This window comes from Tachysurus vachellii, chromosome 7 (genome assembly GCF_030014155.1).
Source record: "Tachysurus vachellii isolate PV-2020 chromosome 7, HZAU_Pvac_v1, whole genome shotgun sequence".
NCBI classification, from domain to species: domain Eukaryota; kingdom Metazoa; phylum Chordata; class Actinopteri; order Siluriformes; family Bagridae; genus Tachysurus; species Tachysurus vachellii.
In genome coordinates, this window is record NC_083466.1 from 18,963,979 (window position 1) to 18,989,070 (window position 25,092).

General features: G+C 38.6%; 1 protein-coding gene across 2 annotated transcripts in view; it reads right to left on the minus strand.

Annotated features, from left to right (window-relative positions):
- Positions 1–25,092, minus strand: part of nlgn2a (neuroligin 2a) — a 166,090-nt gene that overhangs the window by 70,794 nt on the left and 70,204 nt on the right. For both annotated transcript variants that reach the window (XM_060874777.1, XM_060874776.1), the window contains exon 2: positions 22,272–23,079. In XM_060874777.1, the coding sequence (XP_060730760.1) occupies positions 22,272–22,758 (487 nt within the window). In that variant the 5' untranslated portion in view covers positions 22,759–23,079. The remainder of the gene's footprint in view (positions 1–22,271; positions 23,080–25,092) is intronic.

Consider the following 25,092-nt stretch of genomic DNA (forward strand, 5'->3'; position numbering starts at 1 on the left):
TAGCTTCCGGGGATGAAGAAAAATCGATAAGGAAGAATAAGGAATTAACCTCAGTGGCTTGAAAAACAAGAACCCCCCTCTGCTTCCTCCTCTTCCTCCTTTCCCCAGGTCCCTCCAGCCCCCGCTTCACACAGGCTCTCACCAACATTTTCGGAAAAAAACAAAACACCCCACGTTGAGTAGGGAGCCTGTGCATGGCGGGGGCCACCACGGGGCACACACACACACTGAGAATACAGTGTGGACAAGGAATGATGTGTTTTTATTTTTTCTTCCCTTGCTTTAAGCACAGGCAGATGTTTGCCATAATTTCTTTTGTTATTGGTAAAATAAAAAAAACAAAACAGTTGTGTTATGCTTTCATTAAGCATTAGCTAAACAAGATGTGAAGAAGACAAAGCAAACCCTGCAGTAATGAGCATCAAGATAGAGGATGAACATTAATCAAAATTAATGAACATGCAAGACAATGTTCAAGACTTTGTTTCCTTCACAGTAAAAACAATTGATGTACCCAAAAGGAAAAAAAAAACAGCTCTACTGTATTTGAGCACACATTTCTTCTGAAGCTGAAAATGCACTTTCTTTTAAATAACAGAAATGTTTTTAGAAATGTTTGGTCCAATCTTTAGTATATATCTGTTACAGTATATACTTGCCATGCCCTGTGAGTACCGAGTGTGTCTGTTTGGGTAAATCACTTTTATTTTATTATTGGCTATCCAGGTGTTGGTTATTTCAGATAAAAATGTACATCTTCTGTGATCAGTGTCAACTGTGAGTGAGTGAGAGAGAGAGAGAGAGAGAGAGAGAGAGAGAGAAAGAGAGAGAGAAATCAAATCCGTTTATTCCCTTAAAATCTGTTTTAGAGATTGTGATCTGTTTGAACTTTAGTGGTGAGTGAGACCAACAGTCATTGTAGAGAAGGAAAAAGTTGACGGATATAAAACCCCCCGAACAACACAAAAAAGAAACTTTAAGGCAATAACCATTTATTTTGTAAGGTGAACTGAGGAGCTCCTATTTTCCTCCCTTTCTTTATTTCTCTCCATTTCCTTCTGTTCTCTAAATGGATTGCATGCCTCAGGCAAGTCCTGTTACCTTAAAAAAAAAAATCAATTCAAAGCCAAAGTTGTGTGCATAGTTATGCATGATTTGTCCCGTTTAATGAGCAGTGCACCAACGCTGAAACTCCTCAACCAAATCACCTTCCTCCCTCTGGACCTGCTTCCTCCATTTTTGCCCTGCCTATCTCCTCTCCCCTCTCCCCTCCTGACTACTCTGTCATTTGCTATTACATTCTCTTTTTTGCTCTTGATGCAATGTTCCTCAGCTGCTTTCTTGATTATTTCTCTTTGTTGTGTACTGCTAGGCAGAAACTTGGATTTTTCCTAAGAACTTCAAGGATGAAGTTAATAGAGTTTGCTGATCATGTGTACTGAAAGGTGCAATGCACACATTACACCACATTTATTCCATGGCCTGTGGGTGAAGTTTGTCTTCCAGACAGTACTCTATAATTTGTGTAGTGGTCATATGTTTTCCCGAGGCAAAAATTGAACAGAACAGTCCTGTCTTTTTATCAATGTTGATATATCTTTTACAATGTTTTTGGTTCGGTAAAATTATTTCGCTGAATGGAATCAGACTATTCCGAAGTGTTGTGCACTTGATCAGACTTAGTAGAACCAATGTAAACTAAATCAGTCTTTATAGTCTTTATGGATCAAACTTTACCAAAACAATATGAACTGGATCAGAATTTTCAGAATACATGTAAAGTGTATCAGAAGTTTCCAAACCTTTGTGAACTGGATTAGGCTTTATGGAGCCATATGAACTAGATCAGGATTTTGGGAGCCAATGTAAACTGGATCAGGCTTTTTAGGGCCAGTATGAACTGGATCAGGATTTATAGAGCCATATGAACTGGACCAGGCTTTATAGAGCCATATGAACTCGATCAGGCTTTTTAGAGCCAGTGTGAACTGGATCAGGCTTTATAGAGTCATTGTGAACTGGATCAGGATTTATATAGCCATATGAACTGGATCAGGCTTTATAGAGTCAATGTGAACTGGATCAGGCTTTATAGAGCCATATGAACTGGACAGGCTTTATAGAGCCATATGAACTCGATCAGGCTTTTTAGAGCCAGTGTGAACTGGATCAGGCTTTATAGAGTCATTGTGAACTGGATCAGGATTTATATAGCCATATGAACTGGATCAGGCTTTATAGAGTCATATGAACTGGACAGGCTTTATAGAGCCATATGAACTCGATCAGGCTTTTTAGAGCCAGTGTGAACTGGATCAGGCTTTATAGAGTCATTGTGAACTGGATCAGGATTTATATAGCCATATGAACTGGATCAGGCTTTATAGAGTCATATGAACTGGATCAGGCTTTATAGAGTCAATGTGAACTGGATCAGGCTTTTTAGAGCCAATGTGAACTGGATCAGGTTTTTTAGAGCCAGTGTGAACTGGATCAGGTTTTACAGCACCATGTTAACTGCACCAGACCTTATTGTATCAGACTGATACACTGCCACACAAATTGCTTCACCTTGAACTTTCAGATCTGGATTAAGCTTTGCTGAACTAGATCAGGTTTAATAGATCCATAATGAACTGGTTAATGATTTATAGAGCCATGTTGGAAGGGACCACATTTTCTAGATCGATGTTCTATTACACGTTATAGAGTTGAATTAATGTGTATAGAGCCACACACATAATTAGATGATGCTTAACTCACAGATCCATGCTGAACTGAAACAGTTCTTGCAAACAGATTGTGCTTTATACATCCATGCTCAACTAAAATACACTGTGTTGATCCATATTAAATCAAACCAATCAAACTTATGGACCAAGACTGAAAAGACTTTGTAGGTACCACACTTAAACTGGATTGGCCTTTATACTGTAGATCCATGGTGAAATTAATCTGGCTTTACAAATCCATACTAACCTGGATGTGGGTTTATAGATCAATGCTGAAAAAGATCAGCCTTTAATATATGTATATATATATATATATATACATATATATATATATATATATATATGCTGAACTAGATCTGGCTATACTTTATAAAACCACATTGAACTGGACCAGGCTTTAAAGAACCACATTGATTGACTTGGATCTAGTCTGAACTGGATCAGGTTTTATATAGCCCTTTATAAAACACTGCTGGTTTTGGCCATGAACTCAACTTCCAGGAGTTTCCCAACTTAACAGAATTACAACGTAGCCAATCAGACTCCATTTCCTATGAATCACAGACATTTCCTTATTCAAGGTCACCAGACTTCTAATTACACACACTGGATCCCAATCACACACATACTGCTATAAATAACACAGACGTCTAGCTCTAATATTATTCTTAAGACTACTAAGTTTAGTGCATTCTTTAGTGCTTGCATTCTTTGTCCTGCTTGTTAATCATCTGAAATATATCTACATTTGACTATGTCTTGGTCTTGTGATTAAATTATTTCTCTGTTGTAATTAAGCTATATAAATTCGCTTGCACTTACATGCTGCCATCAAGTGATCTGGATTCAGCTTTAGCTGAAGCATCAGCTGTGATGAACTCGATCATGTTTTGTAAAAACACACACACACACACACACACACACACACACACACACACACACACACACACACACACACACACACACACTCTTGCAATGCTTATGTAATAAATTTGTTCAGCTTGACTTCCTGTCCTGGCATCACTCTGCACCAATCAGCATGGGATTCTAACACCAGCCAGTTCTACAGCTGATGCATATGTATAAGAAATATGTCTTTTTTTATATTTCAATTATAATGATCACACAATCTGAATGCAAAGGACATTAATTGCAAAGAGGAGGAAAAGCTGAGTAGAAGAAATGACCACACCATTTTAAACAGCTCCACAGAAGAGTCCAGTAATCATAAGTAGGATTGAAAAAATGCACTGAAATGATGGAGCAACTGACTAAAGAACAGTCTGTTTGAATAATTGACTGAAAAAAAACAAACGTGTTGGAGATTTTCTTGCAAAAACAAATAACTTTGGCTGCAGTGCTGCTTACCATTTGAGCCTGCTGTCTGTTGTAAATAAGTGTATTTGCCATGTCATGTTCAAAGATTGCTGCAAATGTATCTGCCTTGATATTTTTCTTCAACGCTTTTGGGGGAAAAATCTATTCAAACATGATAGACTAATCATCCTGCAGCACACAGCAGAAGGACAATAAGTATGATAGTAATCTTACAGCTATATTGCACCTGTCACACTGTAGAGACACAGAGCCATTGATTTTACCTTAATTTGGTTTTGTAAGTAATAAAGCCTGGGCAATACTTTTAAACTGAATCATTTTCTGCCAAGTGTTCATACAATAGCTTTGATTTAAGATAAGTCATCTTCCCAAATCTCTTCCCAGGACATCATTCCCATGTGCATTTAAAAAAAAAGATAGATTTGGTTTTAAATCTGGTATATAGATTTTAGAGAGAGCTTATCAAAACATTCCACATGATCTTAGGCTGCACTTAAATCTCCTTAAATGTTTAAGTGTTAGATAACTGTTTTAAATATTGTTTTAATGTTGTTCACTGTTATTTTATTATTTATTGCATGTTTGAATTTGTAAGTTGACCTTGAGTGACTTGAATTATAATTCTAATAATTAATGTTATGGTGATTATTAGCCAAGGATTACGTTGTTTGATTTATGAATAAATTGCACAATAATTTAACAGTTTCCAGTTAGATTTAATGTTGTGGATCATCTGAGAGACAAGTTAGTGGATGTTCTCATCTATGCTATCTGAGATAAACAGTCATTCTCTCTCTCTCTCTCTCTCTCTCTCTCTCTCTCTCTCTCTCTCTCTCTCTCTCTCTCTCTCTCTCTCTCTCTCTCTCTCTCTCTCTCTCTCTCTCTCTCTCTCTCTCTCTCTCTCTCTCTCTCTCTCTCTCTCTCTCTCTCTCTCTCTCTCTCTCTCTCTCTCTCTCTCTCTCTCTCTCTCTCTCTCTCTCTCTCTCTCTCTCTCGCTCTCTCTCTCTCTCTCTCTCTCTCTCCCTCGCTCTCTCTCTCTCTCTCTCTCTCTCTCTCTCTCTCTCTCTCTCTCTCTCTCTCTCTCTCTCTTTCTCTCTCTCTTACACACACATACACATAGCCTGTCATTTTAAAATGCAGACAAAAGGAAATCGTTACCAAGATTGACTGTGCTTACAGCCAAGCACAAGACTCATTCCATAAATATTAAACAAAAATCTTGTAACAAAAACTTCACAGTCTCAATGATACCCTCAATGAACCCATTTTTAAATACATTTACTTATTATCTACCTTACAAGTCCCTGTGTACAGACTTTTACTATAGAAACAATAACACATTAAAACTAGTGCATTAATATTAACCTATCGTTCATTACAGATGGATCTGTTATACAGAAATAATGCACACCTTTAGATGATCGGATTAGAGCTTCCAAACCCCCTGTGATATAAATAGGTATAGCTTCATGTGGTTTTCCAGGCCCTTTTTTATGTTCAGCATGTCCCATGAATATGTGGATGTCTCCTGATTCCTTATAGCCAATGACTTCAGAGAGCTATGAAAGGTAACAGGAGATAAAGGATCATCCTGCCACACCGTGTTCCAATGTAACTCAAAAAGACTCGAGCTGCCTCTATTAATCAATGCAGCCTCCTATTTTTACTGAACCATTCACCGTTTTAAGCATATGGAAAGAAAGTCTTTTAGTGAGAGCTTTGTACAATTTGTAGCCAAGTCCATCAGGACCTGCAGCATTGCCAGATGGAAAAGGCTGAATAGCATCTTATTCTGAATCAAGGTCATTTTTCATTTAAGTCTCACTCAATTTAGACTGCCAAAAAATGGCTGTATTCCATGTGGGTAATTGGTTTTCTATAGTATGAGTATAATTCAGAGGAATATTCTCTGAAGCGATCATTAATCTCTTTTTTATTCGTGATCAGATTTTTATCTTGTGAATGGTTTGGTTAGTTTCTTTTCCTGCTTGATCTACTAATACCTTCTCATGTCTCCTTTAGGAAAGGTGTTGGATGATATACTTTTGCAGTTTATCCTTAAAGGAAACTGTTAACACAGAGTGGTTTTAGTGTGTGTGTGTGTGTGTGTGTGTGTGTTTTGTGTGTGTGTATTTTGTGTGTGTGTGTGTGTGTGTTGTGTGTGTCAGAGTGAGCCAAGTGAGTCTCTGGGTAGACCTGGTCACACACTTCTCTCTCTCTCTCTCTCTCTCTCTCTCTCTCTCTCTCACACACACACACACACACACACACACACAAACACACACACACACAAACACGTGCCTCAACAAACGTCATTTAACATATTCCTAGTGATTTGGATGCAAGTTTTGTAATCAGAAGGCCACATGGGACTAACAGGTGTATGATGGCAATCTGCTCCTTCCTCTATAATCCTGCAGAGAAAAAAATGGGCTGATCTTGTTTATGATTCTGCCAGCACACCAGTTTTACACCAATGTTAGAAATTATTTCCAATTCCTCTAGGTATTTAACAGTGTTGGGCACAACAGAGGTAGGTCTTTAGATGTCATGTTCGTACATCTAGAACAGAGTAGAACCTTGGTACACTGAGAGGTGGAGGGACCACTTAAGCAGTACTGGAAGATCTGAGGCAACATGGTGCAGTGTAAGGTGTGTTAAGTGCTTTGAGGTAAATGTGTACTGGACCATTTTGGCTTTGTAGTCAAGCATCAGCGTTTTATCTGATGCTGATGTTTTTATTTAGCTACTGGAAGCTAATGAAGGGAGTGCAGCTTTCGGGTGGTGTGAGAGAACATTAGAAGGTTGAAAACAAGTTCCACATCTGCATTCTGAATCACTTGCTGAGGTCGAATGACGGTCAGAGGCAGACCTGCCAAAAGTGAGTAGCAGTAGCCCAGTCTTGAAATGACAAGGGACTGAACAAGCACCTACAGTAAGCGAATATCACCACCGCCTCTACTGTGGTCTGGCATCCACCCAAGGTGTATGAGCACATCACACTGTGATTTAATTGTACAGATCATGTACTGATTTTATTTAGCATATTTCCTCCTATTCCCTTTTAAAGTAATTCATACATACCCAGCTGAAACTGGTAAATACATTTTGGATATATTGTTTCCCACAGTGTTCATTATTATGCCGTGCTGTTCAAGATTACTCATATACACATTTACTATGTACAGAAGTCTGCACACATGATTAAAGTTCAAGGTCTGTTCAAGACAGCAAACATTACACTAACAGACCAAAATTACAGTTCATGAACAAAAATTAGCCCAGGTTCCTCCTCTCCCTACAGTTCCCAAATTCCTAAAAAGATTGTGAAATTGTGAAAAAAGATTGTGCATCTATAGTAACACGTGATGACTGACTGAGTATAAAATATGGGGTTTCCGGGTTAGGACAAAAATAAAGTGAGAAAATAAGTGGAAGAGGAAGATATAAAGGAGATAGAGGAAAACAGGAGCAGGAGAGGGCTTGATTGCTACTGTAGGCAAGGTGACTGTCATGTACACAGTGTCTATGTAGGTTTGTGTGTGTTTGTGTGTGCGTGTGAGACAGGCAGAATGTTTGGGAGAGATAGGGTGAGCGTGTGGAAAAAAGGAGTGTTTAAACAGAGGGGAGAGAGACAGCAGCCAGATAGGATGACATTTACGGAGTGGTGGCAATGGAGAAGGCATGAAGGTTAAAGCAATTTCCCAGCAACACCAGTGGTGACAATTACTGGCGGGCCTCATGAGCACTATGACACACAGCCCCATGTCTGTCTGCTTCATTGAATCTTTCACAATGCCTCACAAGGTCAGAGGTGTGAAGCAAAACATTTATTTAAAAGGCACACGACATTCTGCACAGACCTGAACTTCCTATTAGAACCTAGACTGAAACCACTGTTGGAAGGTTGTGTATGTCTTTAGAAATGTTAAACAGGCTGAGATGTTATTGCCTCTTTTATGCCACTCCTGTGTATGCGAGGGTGTATGACAGATGCAGGCTAATCACACTGATTTAGCGTAATCTTGCTCATTTTGAGAGACAATCTTTTTCTTCCTTGCCTCAGTGACACTGACTTAATCTTGTTAAAATATTTAAAATGTGGCCAGTAAAATAACACATGCTGTCATCGTGCTGGTATTGTAGCAGATTTAGGCACCTTGGATGTGTATTAGCCTTAACCTCCTAGAATATACAAATGATATGTAACCGCATTTATATCACAGATGATTGCTTTAAGACTAAGTTTAAGTCTCCCTCAAAAACATTAAAATATAATATTTTAGTAAATCGGATGTCCCACTACCCGCTAGTCAATACCTGAGATTGAAGATTGTGTGAAGGACATTAGACAGTGGATGCTTACTTCCTCCTGCTTAACTCTGACAATACAGAAGGTCTACAGGCAGCCAAGTTAATCGGGATGGTCTTTCTATTACATCATTTTCAGCAGTAAAAGACCTTGTTGTGATTATTGATACCAGTCTCTCATTTGAAGCTCACATAAATAATACCACAAGCGTAGCCTTCTTTCATCTCAGAAATATTGCTAAGATAAAAAATATGATGTCAATGCAGGATGCAGAAACACTAGTTCATGCAATTGTTACCTCTAGTTTAGATTATTGTGAGGATGTACTGATTGGATGTTCCAGTAGGTGCATAAACAAGCTCAGGTTAGTTGAGAACACAGCAGCTAGAGTCCTAGAACCAGAAGATACAGTATGAACATATCACCTCTATCTTATCCTCATTGCATTGGCTCCCAGTCACGTTTCATTGAGTATAAAATACTACAACTAACCTACTGTATAAAGCAACTAATGGTCTTGTGCCAGAGTACCTGAGAGATCTTTTTGGTTTTTTATGATTCGTCACACCAACTTTGATCAAAAGGTGCAGGCTATTTGGTAGTACCTCAATAGAAAATGCTACAGCAGGGGGCAGAGCTTTTTCACACAGAGCCCCACAGTTATGGAACAGACTTCCAATTAGTGTTCAGGACTCAGACACAGTCTCTGTGTTTAATTCCAGGCTAATTTGTTTAGTCTATGAATTTTTATGAATAGCTTTTCTTAGATAATGGAGCAGATCTGGAGGGTTCATGGGCATACAGTGTTTGGTGAACTGGGATGTCTGGAGCCTGTCAGCTTACCACCCTCGCAAGTCGCTCAGGTTTGCAGACTGTGGAGTGGTGGGATGCTTTACATCCCAGGAAGCCCTCATGTCTGTCACAAATTCTGACTCTAGCCTTTTAGTTATGAAAGGTCCATCACCTGATTACAATCATACCTAACAATTTTTCTCTCTCTCTCTGGCGAGCTATATATGCCACTCCCGAGCTCCCTGTGTTCCGAGTTCCTAGCCTGATCGTCTCTTCTTGCGGCGCTACTTTGTCAATCCTGATGTTCATCCCCTGGTTGGAGTCTTGTCTACATGAATTGATCTACATGGTCAGCCAGTGTCTCATGGGATTGTTGTGGATGGAGCCGCCAGGAGACTGTCAGTCAGCTGTATGGTCTTCATCAGCAATCAGGTCTGTGCTGAACTCAGAGTTTGCGATGACCCACTAGCTCTCGGTTGCACTATAATAAACTGTTGTAGAAAGGACATTATTTGCATTTACTTTATTTACTGTAGAGTGTCACCCAAATGAGGATGGGTTCTCTTCTGAGCCTGGTTCCTCTTAAGGTTTATTCCTCATATCATCTCAGGGAGTTTTTCTTGCCACTGTCGCATCTGGCTTGCTCATTAGGGATAGGGATAGATATAGATATATATAGTATATATAAATTTTAATTTTAAACTTTAATTGTATATATTCATTTATTTATTTTTATCCATATTTCTTCTTCTTCTTCTTCTTCTTCTTCTATATTTATTTCTTTTTTTTCTCTCTCTTCTGTTTCCATACTTCTGTAAAGTTGCTTTGAGACAATGGGAATTGTTAAAAGCACTATACAAATAAATTGAATGGAACTGAATTGAATGATCCTGACATTCATGGAGGAAAAAAAACAGAGCACTCTTCATGATTGGAAGTGCTCCACAAAGGGTGGAACCTCAGAACTGAAAGCCAATCAATGAAATGGTAATGAACATAACTGACATTTCAAACATATCAATGCTAGTCAGAAAGGCTTGAAGCTGCACTAGCAGTTAGTTGAGTGTCCTAGTAGAAACAGCTTTAAACACTAGTGTAATGATGAGGCTGAGATCCAAATGCGGAACGGCGTTTTGATAAAGAATTAGGCAAACTTATCCAAATCCAAATCCAAATTGACAGGCAAAAGTCCAGAACATGGGGAAACAGACAATAAAGTCAGATAAACCAGAAAAACAAGCAGTAATACAAACAATCCAATCAGGGCAAAATACGAAGTATCAAAGTTGTAGAAACACAGAAAAATACTAACATGGAATATAAAGTAAACACGGTTTAGTACGCAGATAATCAGCAATACTTCGCAGTGAATGTTGGCATGGACACGTTATTTATCCTACTAAAGACAGAAGCATAAACCGGAGGTGAATATCTGTGCTCTGGACGTGCTAGAATTCGGGTGAGGGCTCCCTCTGGGGTGCGGGAAGGGGTTCTGTCGAATCAGCTGTTACAACAAGTATGTCTTGTTTTTGCTATACAACCTGTACATATAATAAATAATCTGTAAGGATAGAAATCTACTTGAATATTTGCACAAATTTGTGAAGTATCTAGATAGCTGTCATTTTCTTCATTTTTGTGCATTTGGCACAAAATTGCAGACAATGGTCGGGCAGTGTTAGCTCAGTGGTTATGTTGGACTACTAATCGGAAAGTTTGACTTCAATCATGTAAATGTAAACACTGCTAATGTCAAATGTGAAGAATTCATGGAAGAAAAAAGGTCCATTCATCTCTCTTGGTACAGTAAAAGTCAGTGGCGGCCTGGCTGTGTTTATTATTAGACTCAGATGATGTGAACAAGATGTTACTGTAAAAGTGATAGCATATTAGAACACACACATTAATATCAATGTCCATAACAGACAGTTGTGCTTCTCATATTTTAAAAACCACCAGCCATAACTGATTTATGTGCACAGTAATAAGCCAAACATGATTAGATTATTCATATAGAGGTAACATTCTACAATATCTGGACAGCTTGCAGAAGGATTCTGTAATCATTATGTGGCAAACAGAAAACTCTTATAACTACAGACTTATATGATGATTACTTACTGACTTTCTGCTCATTATTTTGTATGCATTAATACTAAATGGTCAGTATGGGCCACATTCAGAGAGAATTTTTAAAATCTCACATGTAAATGTTATAAACACAGATACAAGAGAGGGGTGGAGTTTGCTGTAGAAAATTAGTTATGTGTGATTCTGACCTGGAATTATAGAGCATTTTCTTGTGATATAACAGCTTGTCCAAGAAGCAACATTACAGCCAGTTTCCTGGGTCAATGTCGCATTTAACCACAATATATCATGTTGAAATTCATTAAAAAATACGCAATGAATGAATTAATATATTTCAAGCCTTTAAATTTCATTGAAATGTTTTTTGTTTTGTTTTTGTGCATCAGATGAGACAATATCTTAATCACAGCCATGGCTTACCTCAAAGACCGAATTTGTAATAGATTGACTTTTCAATTAAAATCAATTTAACTGTAAGTATAGAAAGATGAATGTTCAGTCAGCTCATCCTTTACAGAGGGAATGTTTTTTATAGGAAAGTGAACCAGTTAAAAATTATTAAATTGTTATTTCAGTAATTGATTGAATTTAAAAATGTGCTAATATAACCCAAATCTAAAACATGTTGAGTTCATGGCCTTGATTTAGTATCTCATAGCTACATTAATGTGTCTGCACAATTAACTGTCGAATTTGCTCTCTAATTTTTGGAGTTTAAAGGCAAGTACTTTAAGCCCCTTTTCAGCTTTAGGGCAGTGCACTAGACACTTCCCTGCATGAAAATCTGTGACCCAGAACTGCTATGTTACAAAAGAGAAATCTGGCAACCTCACTCACTCTCTCATTTTCTACCACTTATCCGAACTACCTTGGGTCACTCAGGTGTCATCGGGCATCAAGGCAGGATACACCCTGGACGGAGTGCCAACCCATCGCAGGGCACACACACACTCTCATTCACTCACACAATCACACACTACGGACAATTTTCCAGAGATGCCAATCAACCTACCATGCATGTCTTTGGACCGGGGGAGGAAACCGGAGTACCCGGAGGAAACCCCCGAGGCACGGGGAGAACATGCAAACTCCACACACACAAGGCGGTGGCGGGAATCGAACCCCCCAACCCTGGAGGTGTGAGGCAAAAGTGCTAACCACTAAGCCACCGTGCCCCCCATCTGGCAACCTTGTATTAACAAATTAGATGCAGATGACCTTAATAATAAAATGAATCGTGTGCACAGGTAATCAAATTAAGCTGCTCCGTAACCTGTCTCTAAAAATAGTGATGTAACTTCTTGGCTTAAATTGCAAACTCTAGAATACAGCCATGTACAAATAAATGCCATGATGATTCATACTCAAAGGAAGAGATGAAAAACTAGTACCTTTTATTCTCCTATTCAACAAATGACATATCACTTTATCTCTTTCGGTTTCATTTATCTTTTTTTTAGCTTCTTTTTCTCTCCAACCTTACTTCACTCTTGGCTCCTGCTCCCTGACTGAGTTTTTTTTTTCAAAGCATAGCTATAACTACAAGGTGTGTATGTGTGTATGTGTGTATGTGTGTGTGTGTGTGTGTGAGAGAGAGAGAGAGAGAGAGAGAGAGAGAGAGAGAGAGAGAGAGGATGAGTAAGTCTTATTTGCATTCAGAGCCACTTGCCAACTCAGCTACAGCAGGAACTGAAGAGACACCCTTTGAGAAGCAGAAAGAGAAAAAAGGAAGAAAAGCATGCAGTGGGAGCGAAAGGAACAAGTGAACGAAGACACACAGCATGAGATGGCAATAACACTTGTGTGTATATATATATATATATATATATATATATATATATATATATATATATATATATATATATATATATATGTGTGTGTGTGAGTTTGTGAAAAATAATAAGAAAAATAAAATGATAGAGATGGCAATAGCAAAAGCGAGACAGAGAGAATAGAGTGAAGCAGTTTGGGAAACCATTACAAAGCAAGAACTGGAATAACCTGAGCAGCTTAAAGCATCCACAAGAGTCTGGGTTTTCTCTCGTTTCCATTTCTATGCAATTCCATCTCACAAACAACTGCCAGAGTATTATAACCTTTAGCTCGATCTGTAAAAATGAGATACCTGTAGAAATTGTGCACCGATAGAGACTTTCAAATAGTTTTTCTATCCTGGTGAAGAAAACTACAAAGGCAACTCATGTAATGGCTCTAAAACGATACTTTTCTTGAAACTGCTGCACATATAGCTGATGTGTTGTGTACAGCAGGTGTTCCTGAGCTCTAAAGATGGTTTATGGTTTTCCAAATTGAGCGTACCTTGCTTGATGATGTAATAAGGTCTTTGTGAACAGAAAGTAGTTACAAAATGCCTGTGCACAACGACAGTGATTGGGACAATGACAATGTTAAACACGCTATAAAAATCCATTTTAACTCAAACTGAATAATTCTTGATTGACAAGGCTTCTCACAATTCATGCACACAAAATACATTTATGAGCTGTGTCCTTGTTTCCTCCAGGATCTCCAGTTTCCTTTCACCTCTCAAAAACATGCATGTAGGTTGATTGTTTTTCTGAACTGCCTCAATTCAAATTGTCCTCTGCAATGGACTGGCAACCTATTATGCACCGAGCTTAGTGTTTCTGGAATAGGCTCTTATCCACCATGACCCTGACTAGCACAATGAGTTTACTGAATATTAATGAATACACTGCCATTTTGTCCCACATGCCTCTTCATGCCAGTCTGGCTTCACAGAATATTAAGAACATAAAACTATACTACTGTAGGTGGGCAAAATGTTTGGACACCTGAACATCACGTCCATCTGTGATTCTTCTACAACTTTTGCCCAAATTGGAAACACACAAATGTATAAAATGTCTTTGTATGCTGATGAATTGCAATTTCTCTCTGCAACTCAGAGGCTCAAACCTGTACCAGCATAACAATGCTCCTGTACATAAGGCAAGCTCAATGAAGACATGATTCCCAAGACCGAAGTGGAAGAACTGAAGTGTCCTACACAGAACCCTGACCTCAAAGACACTGCTTTGTGATCATTTGCAACACCAACTTCTCGCCCAAAATGAGTGCCTCACTAATGCTTGTGTTTCTAAAAGGGCAAATCTACTTTTAGCCAAAGAGGATTTTGCAAGCAAAGGGGGACATAAATCTGCAATAGGCTGTTTAAAGAGCTGTACTGTATGTGTATAGTCAGGTGTATATAAACTTTAGGCCTAATGGTGTATATTTGCACTGTTCTTCTGACTAGTTTGTGGTAAAGCAACTTTTGCTTATTCACTAAATGCCCCAAGTATTTTTTATTTGGTAAATGCATTCTCATAGAGTACTTGTTTCATTGCCCTTCATTGCAGTTCAATACTTCTTGTGTCTTTCAGTTATTAACTTAAGGGTGTAATTTCATAAAAATACATATACTGTGTATGCACAGTCATGTTAATGGACAATATTAAAAAAAATTATATAAAATACTCATTCGGCTATATGGCCAATTGCTGTTCTAGTGCACAGTATGTTTCATTTGGATTTTTTTATACAAACAATAACAATTCTATTACAGCAGCCTACTAATTTCACAGTCTTTGTCATGCCATAAATGTCAGCTGTTCCCAAATATTTAGTAAATGCATAATACCCGAACAATCCAGTGCATACACCTTACTATGTCTCTTTTCTCTTGAATAGCCTTTAGCCCTGACACTACATAAAATATACTATATAAAAAAGCACTATCCGCACACACTCAGACACTACCTCAAAATGCTCCTTTATTTCCCTGACAGGAAAAAGTTCTCTCCATTCCGTCAGCAAATATGCTTATTTTTGTGATATGAGAAGAGTGAAATCCATCATTGTGTATTCATCACTATTAGAATGACAATCCTTAAGATGAAGTGCCAGAGAAGTGTCCATAACTCCTGCTACAGCACTGATCAAGGATAGAGAAATTTTGGAAAAGAAAGTTGTGGTCTAATGAGACTAATGTTAAGTTAAGTCTAGCTACAGAATAATGGTTGAAGCACACCAAATACAACTCGAAACCCACATAACATCATTTTATTGATCACTGATGCTGGTGGTAGCACCATACTGTACTTGTCAGCAGGAGGAACTAGAATTCTAGTTGCGATCACAGAAAGCATGGATGAACCAAATAGAAACAAATTGAAGAGGTAAACCTGTTCCAGTCAGCCAGATATCTGCATTTAACCTGGACTGTGATATAATCACCCCTGCACTGTAAAGGTTGTGGCTGAGGTCACTGACTGTTGTTTTTTTTGTTTGTCTTCACAGACCTCACAATGTTTCAACTGCTGTTGTTTTCCTTAAACTTGTTTAATGTCTGGTTGTTAGTACACCGATGGTGTCTGTCTTTTTCAGAACATTCCAAATTGTTGAATCGGCTGATCAATATTGGCTTTTTTCCTCAGCTTCAAAATGGCTTGCATTTCTCCCGATGACGGCTCTCTGGTCTTTACGACGGTTTATCCATTTTAACAAAAATATGCACACTTCACAGGTGAAACCCAGGGCTCAAAGAAATGCAGACCATCAGAGCTATTACGTTTTTAAACAACCAATCTAACAGGGCAGACCTGGGCAATGGCACAGGCTCAGGTATTTTGATGAAACAAAAGGTTCCTTGTTCTTTAAAAAGTACAGGAATACACTGTATTTGTTCCAACAGGGAAATGAGCCAAAGCAGTGAGCAAAAACTGCAAAGAAATGGCCGTATTTTTTCCCAGACACAAATTAACTAGAAAATCTGTGGCATAACCTGAAGATGGCAAAATGTGCAAGGTTGTAGAGTCACATCTGACAAGTCAAATCTACTTGCTGATTAGAAGAACAATTCTGATTGAGATTCTGCACTCTCCATTGAAGCACTAACGACCTCTCTGTGTCACCACATATCTGTGTCACTACTGTACATGTCAGGACAGAGTACACAAGTACATCTCTTACACAAGCAACATGTATTTAAGAAGCTTCTTAGGTTAAGTGGGTTCTAAAATAAAGGACAAGACAGCAGATAACTGACACAGAGAGCAAGGAAATGGAGATAAGACAGCACATCACATCAGCCCTTGAGAATTCAACATCTGCGCAATGACGGCAGAAGTCAGGAGTACACACCCTGGCACACATGCACACGCTCGAGAACCTTTTTTTTTTCTTCTTGTCTCTGAAGCTATAAATAGCATGCAGAGCACAGTTGTTGCTAATTCCCTTATTGAGAGACTAGCAGAAAGGCAAATGGATGAGCACACACACACACACACACACACACACACTCACATGTACTCAGCTCTTATATGATGCCTGACAGCTACAGGCTGGAATAGCTGCAGGGTTGCCAAGGCGACCCTTCCTTCTGCACCCTCCAACATCTTCCTTCAATCTCAGCTTCCTAAACCTTCACTTCTCCCTCCTTTCTGTTTATCTCTCCCTCTAACTCTCTCTTCATTATCCACTTTGCTTCCTGGTCATTTTTCAATCCTTGATCGGTTGTTTCTTTATCATGCTGTCAAACTAGCATTTTAACACAATCTGCACCCTCTCTATATCTCTCTCTCTCTCTCTCTCTCTCCTGCTCTCTTGTTCTCTCTGTCTTACACAAACACATACAAGGAAAAATTGACCAATTATTGTATTTTCATTGCTCTTTGACCTTGTCTAACGCTACTAGAATTTACCATCAATATACTAGAGACAGATAATAACCTAGTTTCTCTCAGATGCCCTGTTTGAATCTACCCTGGATTCTTCTTTTGACCTCTCTCTCTCTGTGTGTGTGGTCTGATAGCTTCAAGTTGCTTTGCTCTCCGTTCTGCAGCAGCACTCATCCCTGCAAAGTGAACAGGACCTGTACCGTCAGCTCTGATGCTCATTAAAAAGCCCTGTTTGCACACAGTCAGGTGCTGTCGCAAAACGCTTCTTCATTTTCCTGTCAGAGAGAACAGCATCCAATTCCCTTTCTTTCGACTCTCCAACCTTTCTGACAAACACACTCTTCATCACTAATGCCCACCATCACCCCTGCTCCCTAATATATACAGATCAGATTAAGAATATGATTGATTATTTTTGCACCAAGGCCACATTTATCACATTTGTATTGCGAGGTATTTACATATTCATTCACTCTTTTATTCAGACATTTTGGCATCAATCTATGCTAAAGTTTATTTAATCTTTTTCATGCATACAGACACATTTTCTAAAATGCATTGTGTAATCTTTCTTTAAGAAATTCTGGCAAAAAGATATATGCTATAATTGATCCGTGGCAATGTACAGCCAATAAAAGACCAGGTTCAGACTGCTGGCTAGTTATCACAGCTGAACTACAAGATTTAGCTAATCTGATACCAGAAAACAGGCTCACATTTACAGACTTTCACAGGCATTTCATTTTCATCATAATTATTTCATTTCTTTTCTGTACAATGAAGACATTCAGTGTTTATGAGTTGATCAGAATTATTTGACTTTTATTTCCTGATATTTTCATCTACATGTGCTTAACAACGTAGAACATGGCACCTTTGGTGGCAGACAACCCAATTATTAGACATTTACGGCATTTAGCAGACACCCATATCCAGAGTAACTTACAACTGAGCAATTGAGGGTTAAGGGCCTTGCTCAGGGGCCCAGCAGTGGCAGCTTGGTCCTGGGGTATGAACCCATGACCTTCCGATCAGTAGTCCAACACCTTAACAACCGAGCTACCACGTATTAGATGAGACGATGTATAGAAACAGACAGATTCAAATTTGAGAAAAAAATGCCCAATATATGGTTAGCTCTCTTACTAGCTATAAGTGCATCAAGCCAGTGATCCACTGACCAAAACTGCTGCATTTGTCTTTAGCGATGATGTTCCAGGCTTGTACCACAGCTTCTTTCAGTTGTTGTTTGTTCCTGGGGGGATATTCCATTTAGTCTCTGCACAATTGGATTAAGGTCTGGTGATTGACTTGACCAGTCCTAAACCTTCCACTTTTCCCCCCTGATAAAGTCCTTTGTTGTGCTGCCAGTGTGATTTGTCTTGCTGCATGATGACGTTTCTCCCAATAAAAATTGGATTTACAAAATTTTTAAAAATTAGACAAAATCTGCCTGAAGTCTTCATCCTGATGCTACCATCATGAGTCACACCATCAATAAAGATTAATGAGCAGCTATGCAAGCCCAAGCCATGACACTACCTCTCCCTCTATGCTTGACTGATGAGCTTGTATGTCTTGGGTCATGAGCAGATCCTTTCTTTCTTTCTTGGCCTTTCCATCATTTTGGTAGGTGTTCATCTTGGCTCCAGAACATTTGTAAATCATCTTTGTTTTTCTCTGTGAATTCCAGTCTGGCTTTCTGACTCTTACTGCTGATGAACGGTTGACATCTTATTCTATAATCCTGCTCTTTAATTCTTCTTCAAATGGTAGATCGTGATACCTAGTGCTGTTGTTTGGTTTTTCTTCACAGCTCTCACACTATTTCTGTCATCACCTGCTGGGTCAGCCTGTTCAGGGTCTATCTGTTAGAACACCAGCAGATTCTTTCATTTGTTACTTTTAGTTGTTGCTGATGTTGATTTTTCTTCATACCGTAGCTCTCAATTTCCCCTCTTTTATCAGCTTCAAAATGGTTTACTTTTCTCCTACTAACAGCTCTATTGGTCTTGATGTTGGTTTGTCCATTTCACCAACAAATGCAGTCTTCACAGACAAAACCCAGGACTCGTTCAGGAGACATTTCAAGCTATTACTTGTTACACAATCAAACTAACAGAGCGAACATGCTCCAATATTTTTCAATTTAAAAAATGTCTGAGTTCAAACTGAGTTGTAAAAGTTGTTTAATACATATACATGTAAATATCAGGAAATAATAGCTGATCTCTCAATTCATATTAATCTCATATTCAGATCTCTTTAGTGTACAGGAAAAAGAAAAGAATTGAGCTTGATGTTCCAATACTTTCGGAGGGGACTGTATATTTGAAGTGTCATCAAACAGTTTTGTTTTTTTCCCACTACTGTTTTGCATTCGCTTATAGATTTTAGCAATCCTACTCTATATAATGTGATACAGATGGTGAATTGAAGAAAATGATATTGAGGATTGCGATCTGATATTTTTTTCATATCACCCTCTCCTAATGCCAATGAGAAAAGTCAGGGGTATATTATGTTATAAAATTGACCTTCATATGTTGTTCAAATGTGACTGCATTTGCGAACATGCAGTTATTTGATTATTTTGTGTAGATAAATAAACTAAGCATTAAACTAAACTTCAACAGCCTTATCACCTAAAATACTTATAACCTAAAATACAGCCTTATCACCTAAAATACTTCCATACCAGCAAACTCTTATGTGTAATGCAGTGATTTATCTGCATAGGTTAGCGATCAGCCAATTATCAGTTAATTATCTAGCCCCTGTTGAAGCGAATTACATAAATGTGTGAGATAAAAGCATGTTTGGGCAAAGTCAAGGACATAACACTCATTATAGGAAAAAGATAGCAAAAGAAATGAGGCTGAGCAGCAGCTAAGCGCTTGCATGAGGCAAGGAATTAAACAGAAGGCTTTGAATGAAGAATCGTCAGTGAGCTGGTGAATATTGCAGTGGCCAGCACTCAGAGAATTGATTGCAGCGAGATATATGAGAGGACATGCTGTGTGCAGCAGGGTGAGCCAATCGTTCTCATAGACACTGACTGATGGGGATCTGAACACACATATCTCCAGCACATGGACTAATACACGAAGGTCTCACGCTCCAGTTCACACATACGCATACACGAACAGGCTACACGGTTTAGATCATAGGAAAGCATATCATTCACAGTAAGTAAGTCTTTCAAAATGTTAAGTGCTCTTTTTGGTGCTGGAATAAGGTGTGCATGATTATACTTTTAAAGTATGGCTTGGATGTCTAGAAAAAATTGCCTGGATTAAGTGGAATTTAGAGATTTAGGAAGATGCACATGGGCTGATTTGGATAGCGTCAAAGTTTAAAGAAGTCACTGATTTGCTATACTGTGACACATTGTGATGGAGAAAATAGAAAAAGAGAGAGAAAGAGTGAGAGTGCGAAAGAGAGGGAGGAAGGAGGAGCTCGGCAAAGCTAAAAACTGCTGTTGCTGTTGACAGGCAAGAAAATAAAACAACCATTTTCACACCAGGGGTGTTCCTATGAAAACTCACACACCTACTCAAGCACTCTCAGTGAAGCCCCAGTGGAGTTTCACTTGCATGTTGATGTGTCACACTGTATTATCTCGACATTTAATCCACTGTGGGTATGTGTCTGCATGCTGTTACACTCCAGACTGTGCACATTCCCTTATTATTCCAGGAGTTGACTCTGATATAAACAGGTTTTAGTACCAAAAGACTTCATAAGAAAGAAAAATAAAGAACAGTTTTAGTGAGAACTTTACCATCTCACACCAAGAAAAAAGGTCAAAAACAGTGGTGTGGGACAATTGACAGAGAAAATTGATGCCAATATTGATGGCAACCCAATGGTTGAAGAGGAAGTATTAATTGCAAAAAAAGAAAAATCAAACAAACAAAAAACAAAATCCTGAGCTCACAAATCAGCAGCTCAGTGCATATTTTTGGTTTTGTGATCTTTGAAACCCCAAAACCCAAGGAAACAAAGGATTGACAGATTGATCTCACTTTACTCAACCTTCAGTCATTTCAGATATTAATTCCTGGTTTGATTTCCTTTGCTTTGAGATGTGTGTGTGTGCTCGAAGACGGATTTCTCTTTGCACTGTTTGATCTGTATTTTCAAACTGGTATTAACCAGATCTTGGCTCAGATGCTCACCTCCTCAGTAAGATGTGGGGAAAAAAGAACGGTATGAAATGTTCCTCCATCGCAGATGGACCCAGAGTTAAGCCAGTGCTGTGTATCAGCACCACAGCCTGGCCAAAATCTCTGTAGTCTCAACTTACAGTATATTTAATAAATGTTCAGTGTAACTTCAAATGTTATTATTAATACCAAAATTAAGAAATGACATTGAAGTGAACTTGTGTTAAAATTGAAAAATCATCAGTGTGTGGTTAAAAAAAAAGCTTTGGAGATCATACCACGTGTGAATTCATATATGTATATCATCAGGTCTCTCGCTAACTTAGCAATGTTAGCCTCAGTTTAACACACAACCTTCCCTTGCATAGGGACCCCACCAGTGTGTTTGTGTGTGTGTGTGTTTGTGTCTGTGTCAGTGTTTGAGAGAGACATGATGTCAAGTGTTTTCAAAAGAATATTCAGTTGCATAAGAAGAAAATCAAAAGCCAGACTAAAATAGCTACTGAAAAAAACATTCAAATGCAAACGAAGGCCTTCAATAAGAAAAAAAAAAAAAAAAAAACATTTTGAAGACACCTCAGAATCTTTTCATTTGGACCACATGGACATGGACACTCTGTGCGTTGTGTTGTAGATGGAGACAAAAGAAGAAGAAAAGGAGAAAAAAAGACATGATGTGTTTAGTGTTTTGTCTCCTGAAAAACCAAAATGCAGAAAAAAGATGCTGAGCTGTTACATGGTACACACTGACTGGCAACTTAACAAGTGTTTTGTTCTGCTTTTGTGTACAGTAGCTGTAAAAAATAAATCATTATTAATATATGGTATAACGTAGAATTGTTTAAAATAGCAAAATCATTTTAAATTAACTAATAATTCATGTTTTAAAATAACTAATAATTCATATCAAACATTAATTACATACAATAATGTACAATCGTATTGTACAATAATGTACAATTGTACAAATTATTGTACAATACAATAATTTTAATTAATTAATAATTAATATATTTAGATATATGTAACATAATATCTATCTATCTATCTATCTATCTATCTATCTATCTATCTATCTATCTATCTATCTATCTAATCTTATATACAGTGTGCTGTGCTGATTGTGGAAGCTCACCGTCCTCGGTGGGCACGTAGACATTCAGATAGAGGCAGTCCTCACTCTGGTTCTGAATGTAAGTAGCCGCCACATCCAGGCTGTCAGTAAACCACACAGGCAGCATTATCTCAGGCAGCACGCCGTGGAGGTTTTGTGGGCACACGGGTGCGAACTGGGTAGCGTTGCGCACTTCAGGCCACGAGCCAGGTGCCTCTGGAGGCTGAAACCTGCGGTCTCCAATGGGCGGTGTGGCATAGGGCACACCCAGATACTGCTCCACAGGACCCAATATTTCATTATTCAGTTCCTTTTTGAGTCCACGCAACTTTCCATAGTTTGTGCTGACAATCGGGTGTTTGGCGCTGGGTTCAGATCGCTGACAAGTACCCAGTGAAAGCCACAGTGCTACGCACAGGACATAAACACAGCTAAGAGTGTAAAATCTGCAGGCACAGCCTGAGTCCTGCTTGAACCAGCGCTGTGGGCGCATGACTGCTTTTGGCATTTCTGTTTTTTTATCCTTCAAATCAAGAAGGTGGTAGGTGAAGTGATTATCCACTAAGACAGTTCCAGGATAGAGTGGAGGAGGCTTGATCTTTTTTAGGTTGACAAGATGCTGTGGACAGAAAGGACAGGAATAAGGGGTCAGGTGAAAAGAAGGGACAGAGAGGAGAACAAAGACAAGGGTGAAGTGCTGCCAGTGGTGATCTCAGCCCTGGCAGGTTGCTGTGATGTGGCAAAGGTCAAAGGAGAAAAGTCTGTTACGTTCCATTTCCCAGAACTGTCCTCATGGGGTTGGTCACATTGGCAATCATGCATGGAAGTCCTGTAGAAGAGAAAGACAGAGTAAAAAAGTCAGACCTCTCCAGCTAGGAGAAAATGTTACATTCAACAATGAAGAAGGTCAGGCTGTAACATTACAACAATGACATTCAGTTGTACAGAAGGTTTTACAGTAACCACTAGGTACTTCTTTCATGCTGTAAACTTTAATATTTATCTGCAGGTGAAGTTTTTTATTGTCTACATCTTTAATTATACAGCACCCACTCCAAGGTGCCTAGTGGTTCCTGTGAAAGCCTCTATATATACACGCACTCAAGGTTCTACCTAAGACAACCAAAAGAGACAAAGTGATGCAGTGCTTGAAAATGTACAGAGCAGAACGTAAAGATTTTCTTTTGAGATTTTTTGAGTAAAGAGGTGAATATCCCTACTACATTACTATATTATATCTCAGTATTCATAAAACAGTAGGTGAGAAATCCCTGGATGGCCTGCAGCTTCTGATGAGATTCTGCAATGTGGAACCAACATGAACTATCCCATAATGCAACAGGTCTGGCACAGAAGAGCTGAGTTTAAGTGCTATATGTATAAAACTTAGTTCTTTGCAGTTAAACTAACGTTTTATCTCATAGTTGACACAGCTTGTTGGATCTGGGATTTGAACTTGCAACAGGGACACTTACACCTTAACCACTAGGCTACCGCATCCCCAGTCAGACTGCATACATACACTGAGGTACTGAATCAAATGCAGCAGGTCCTGAATTGATTGAGTAGTTCATGAATGTATTATATTTACTTGTATGTATATGTATATTTACTTGTATATGTTCTGCGAAGCTGCTTTGAGACAATCTCCATTGTTAAAAGCACTATACTGTACATATAAAACTGAATTGAATTGAATCGATCAAATGCAGACGGTCCTGAATAGAATTCAACAGGTACTGAATCAAAAGCAGTATGTACTGAATTGAATGCAGAATGTACTGAATCGATTGCAGTATGTCACGAATCAAATCAAATGCAGTAGTTACTGTCACAATACCCAATCCCAGATGATACACAGATACAGAAACAGTCTTAAGTAGAGTAAGTGTACTTTGTTACTTCTTGCCTCTGTAGGAAGTTAATGCTGCATACAAAAAACATAGTCCTGGGAGGTGAAAACAAGTAATCGTTTAACACACTAATCAACACTGACCTATATTTCGTTAAGCCTAGACATCAGAAAATGTATTCCAAGTGACATTTTCAGATCATATTCCACAAAACGTGGCTGTAGTTTTTTACTCTGTGGCACTACTGAATTATGAATGGGCTGGGATTTGTTGAGAAGCAACACTTTTAAACTGACGATAAAGCTTTTTCACGGCTCAGTCAGTCAGTTATGTCTAACAAAGGTTGTACACACGGAAACAGTTAGAGTACGTGAAGGAAACAATGTAAAGAGATGAAGTCTAATTAAGAACATAAACAAATTCATCATCCACTGAGTGCTCCTTCTTTGTTCTTTGAACGCCTCTGATTGTATGAGAGATGATGGATGAATCGACGGGTTTTATATACATTTCCTCTGGAGTTAGTAGTTAGCTGTTGGTGAGCGAGCAGCTGTTTCTAGTGAGGATTTTTCAAACCACACACACTCACACACTCACACACACACTCACACACGCACATATGCGCACATTTAGAAGAGCACAGTCCCGGGGAACATAAATGCATCCAAGAGAATCAACAGAATGAAAGTGAAGAGCAAGCAATATTCTCATGTTGTCATCATCATCATTATCATCATCGTTTTCGTTATTACCACAGAAACCATCAGCAGTCTGAATATACTCCTCTGCCTGGTTTGTCCTGCTTTATTGCTTTATCACTGTCATATAATGGTCTAATGGTCTTAATTACTTTGCCAGGCTGTTTGGGGGTATTTGAAACACATAGTGATATTCAACTTTTTTTTTTCCAGTGAGAGGACAGGAACACTCATGCAAGTCGTTTAAAACAAAAAATGCTGTGATTTATTATTTATTTATTTTTTCCCAAG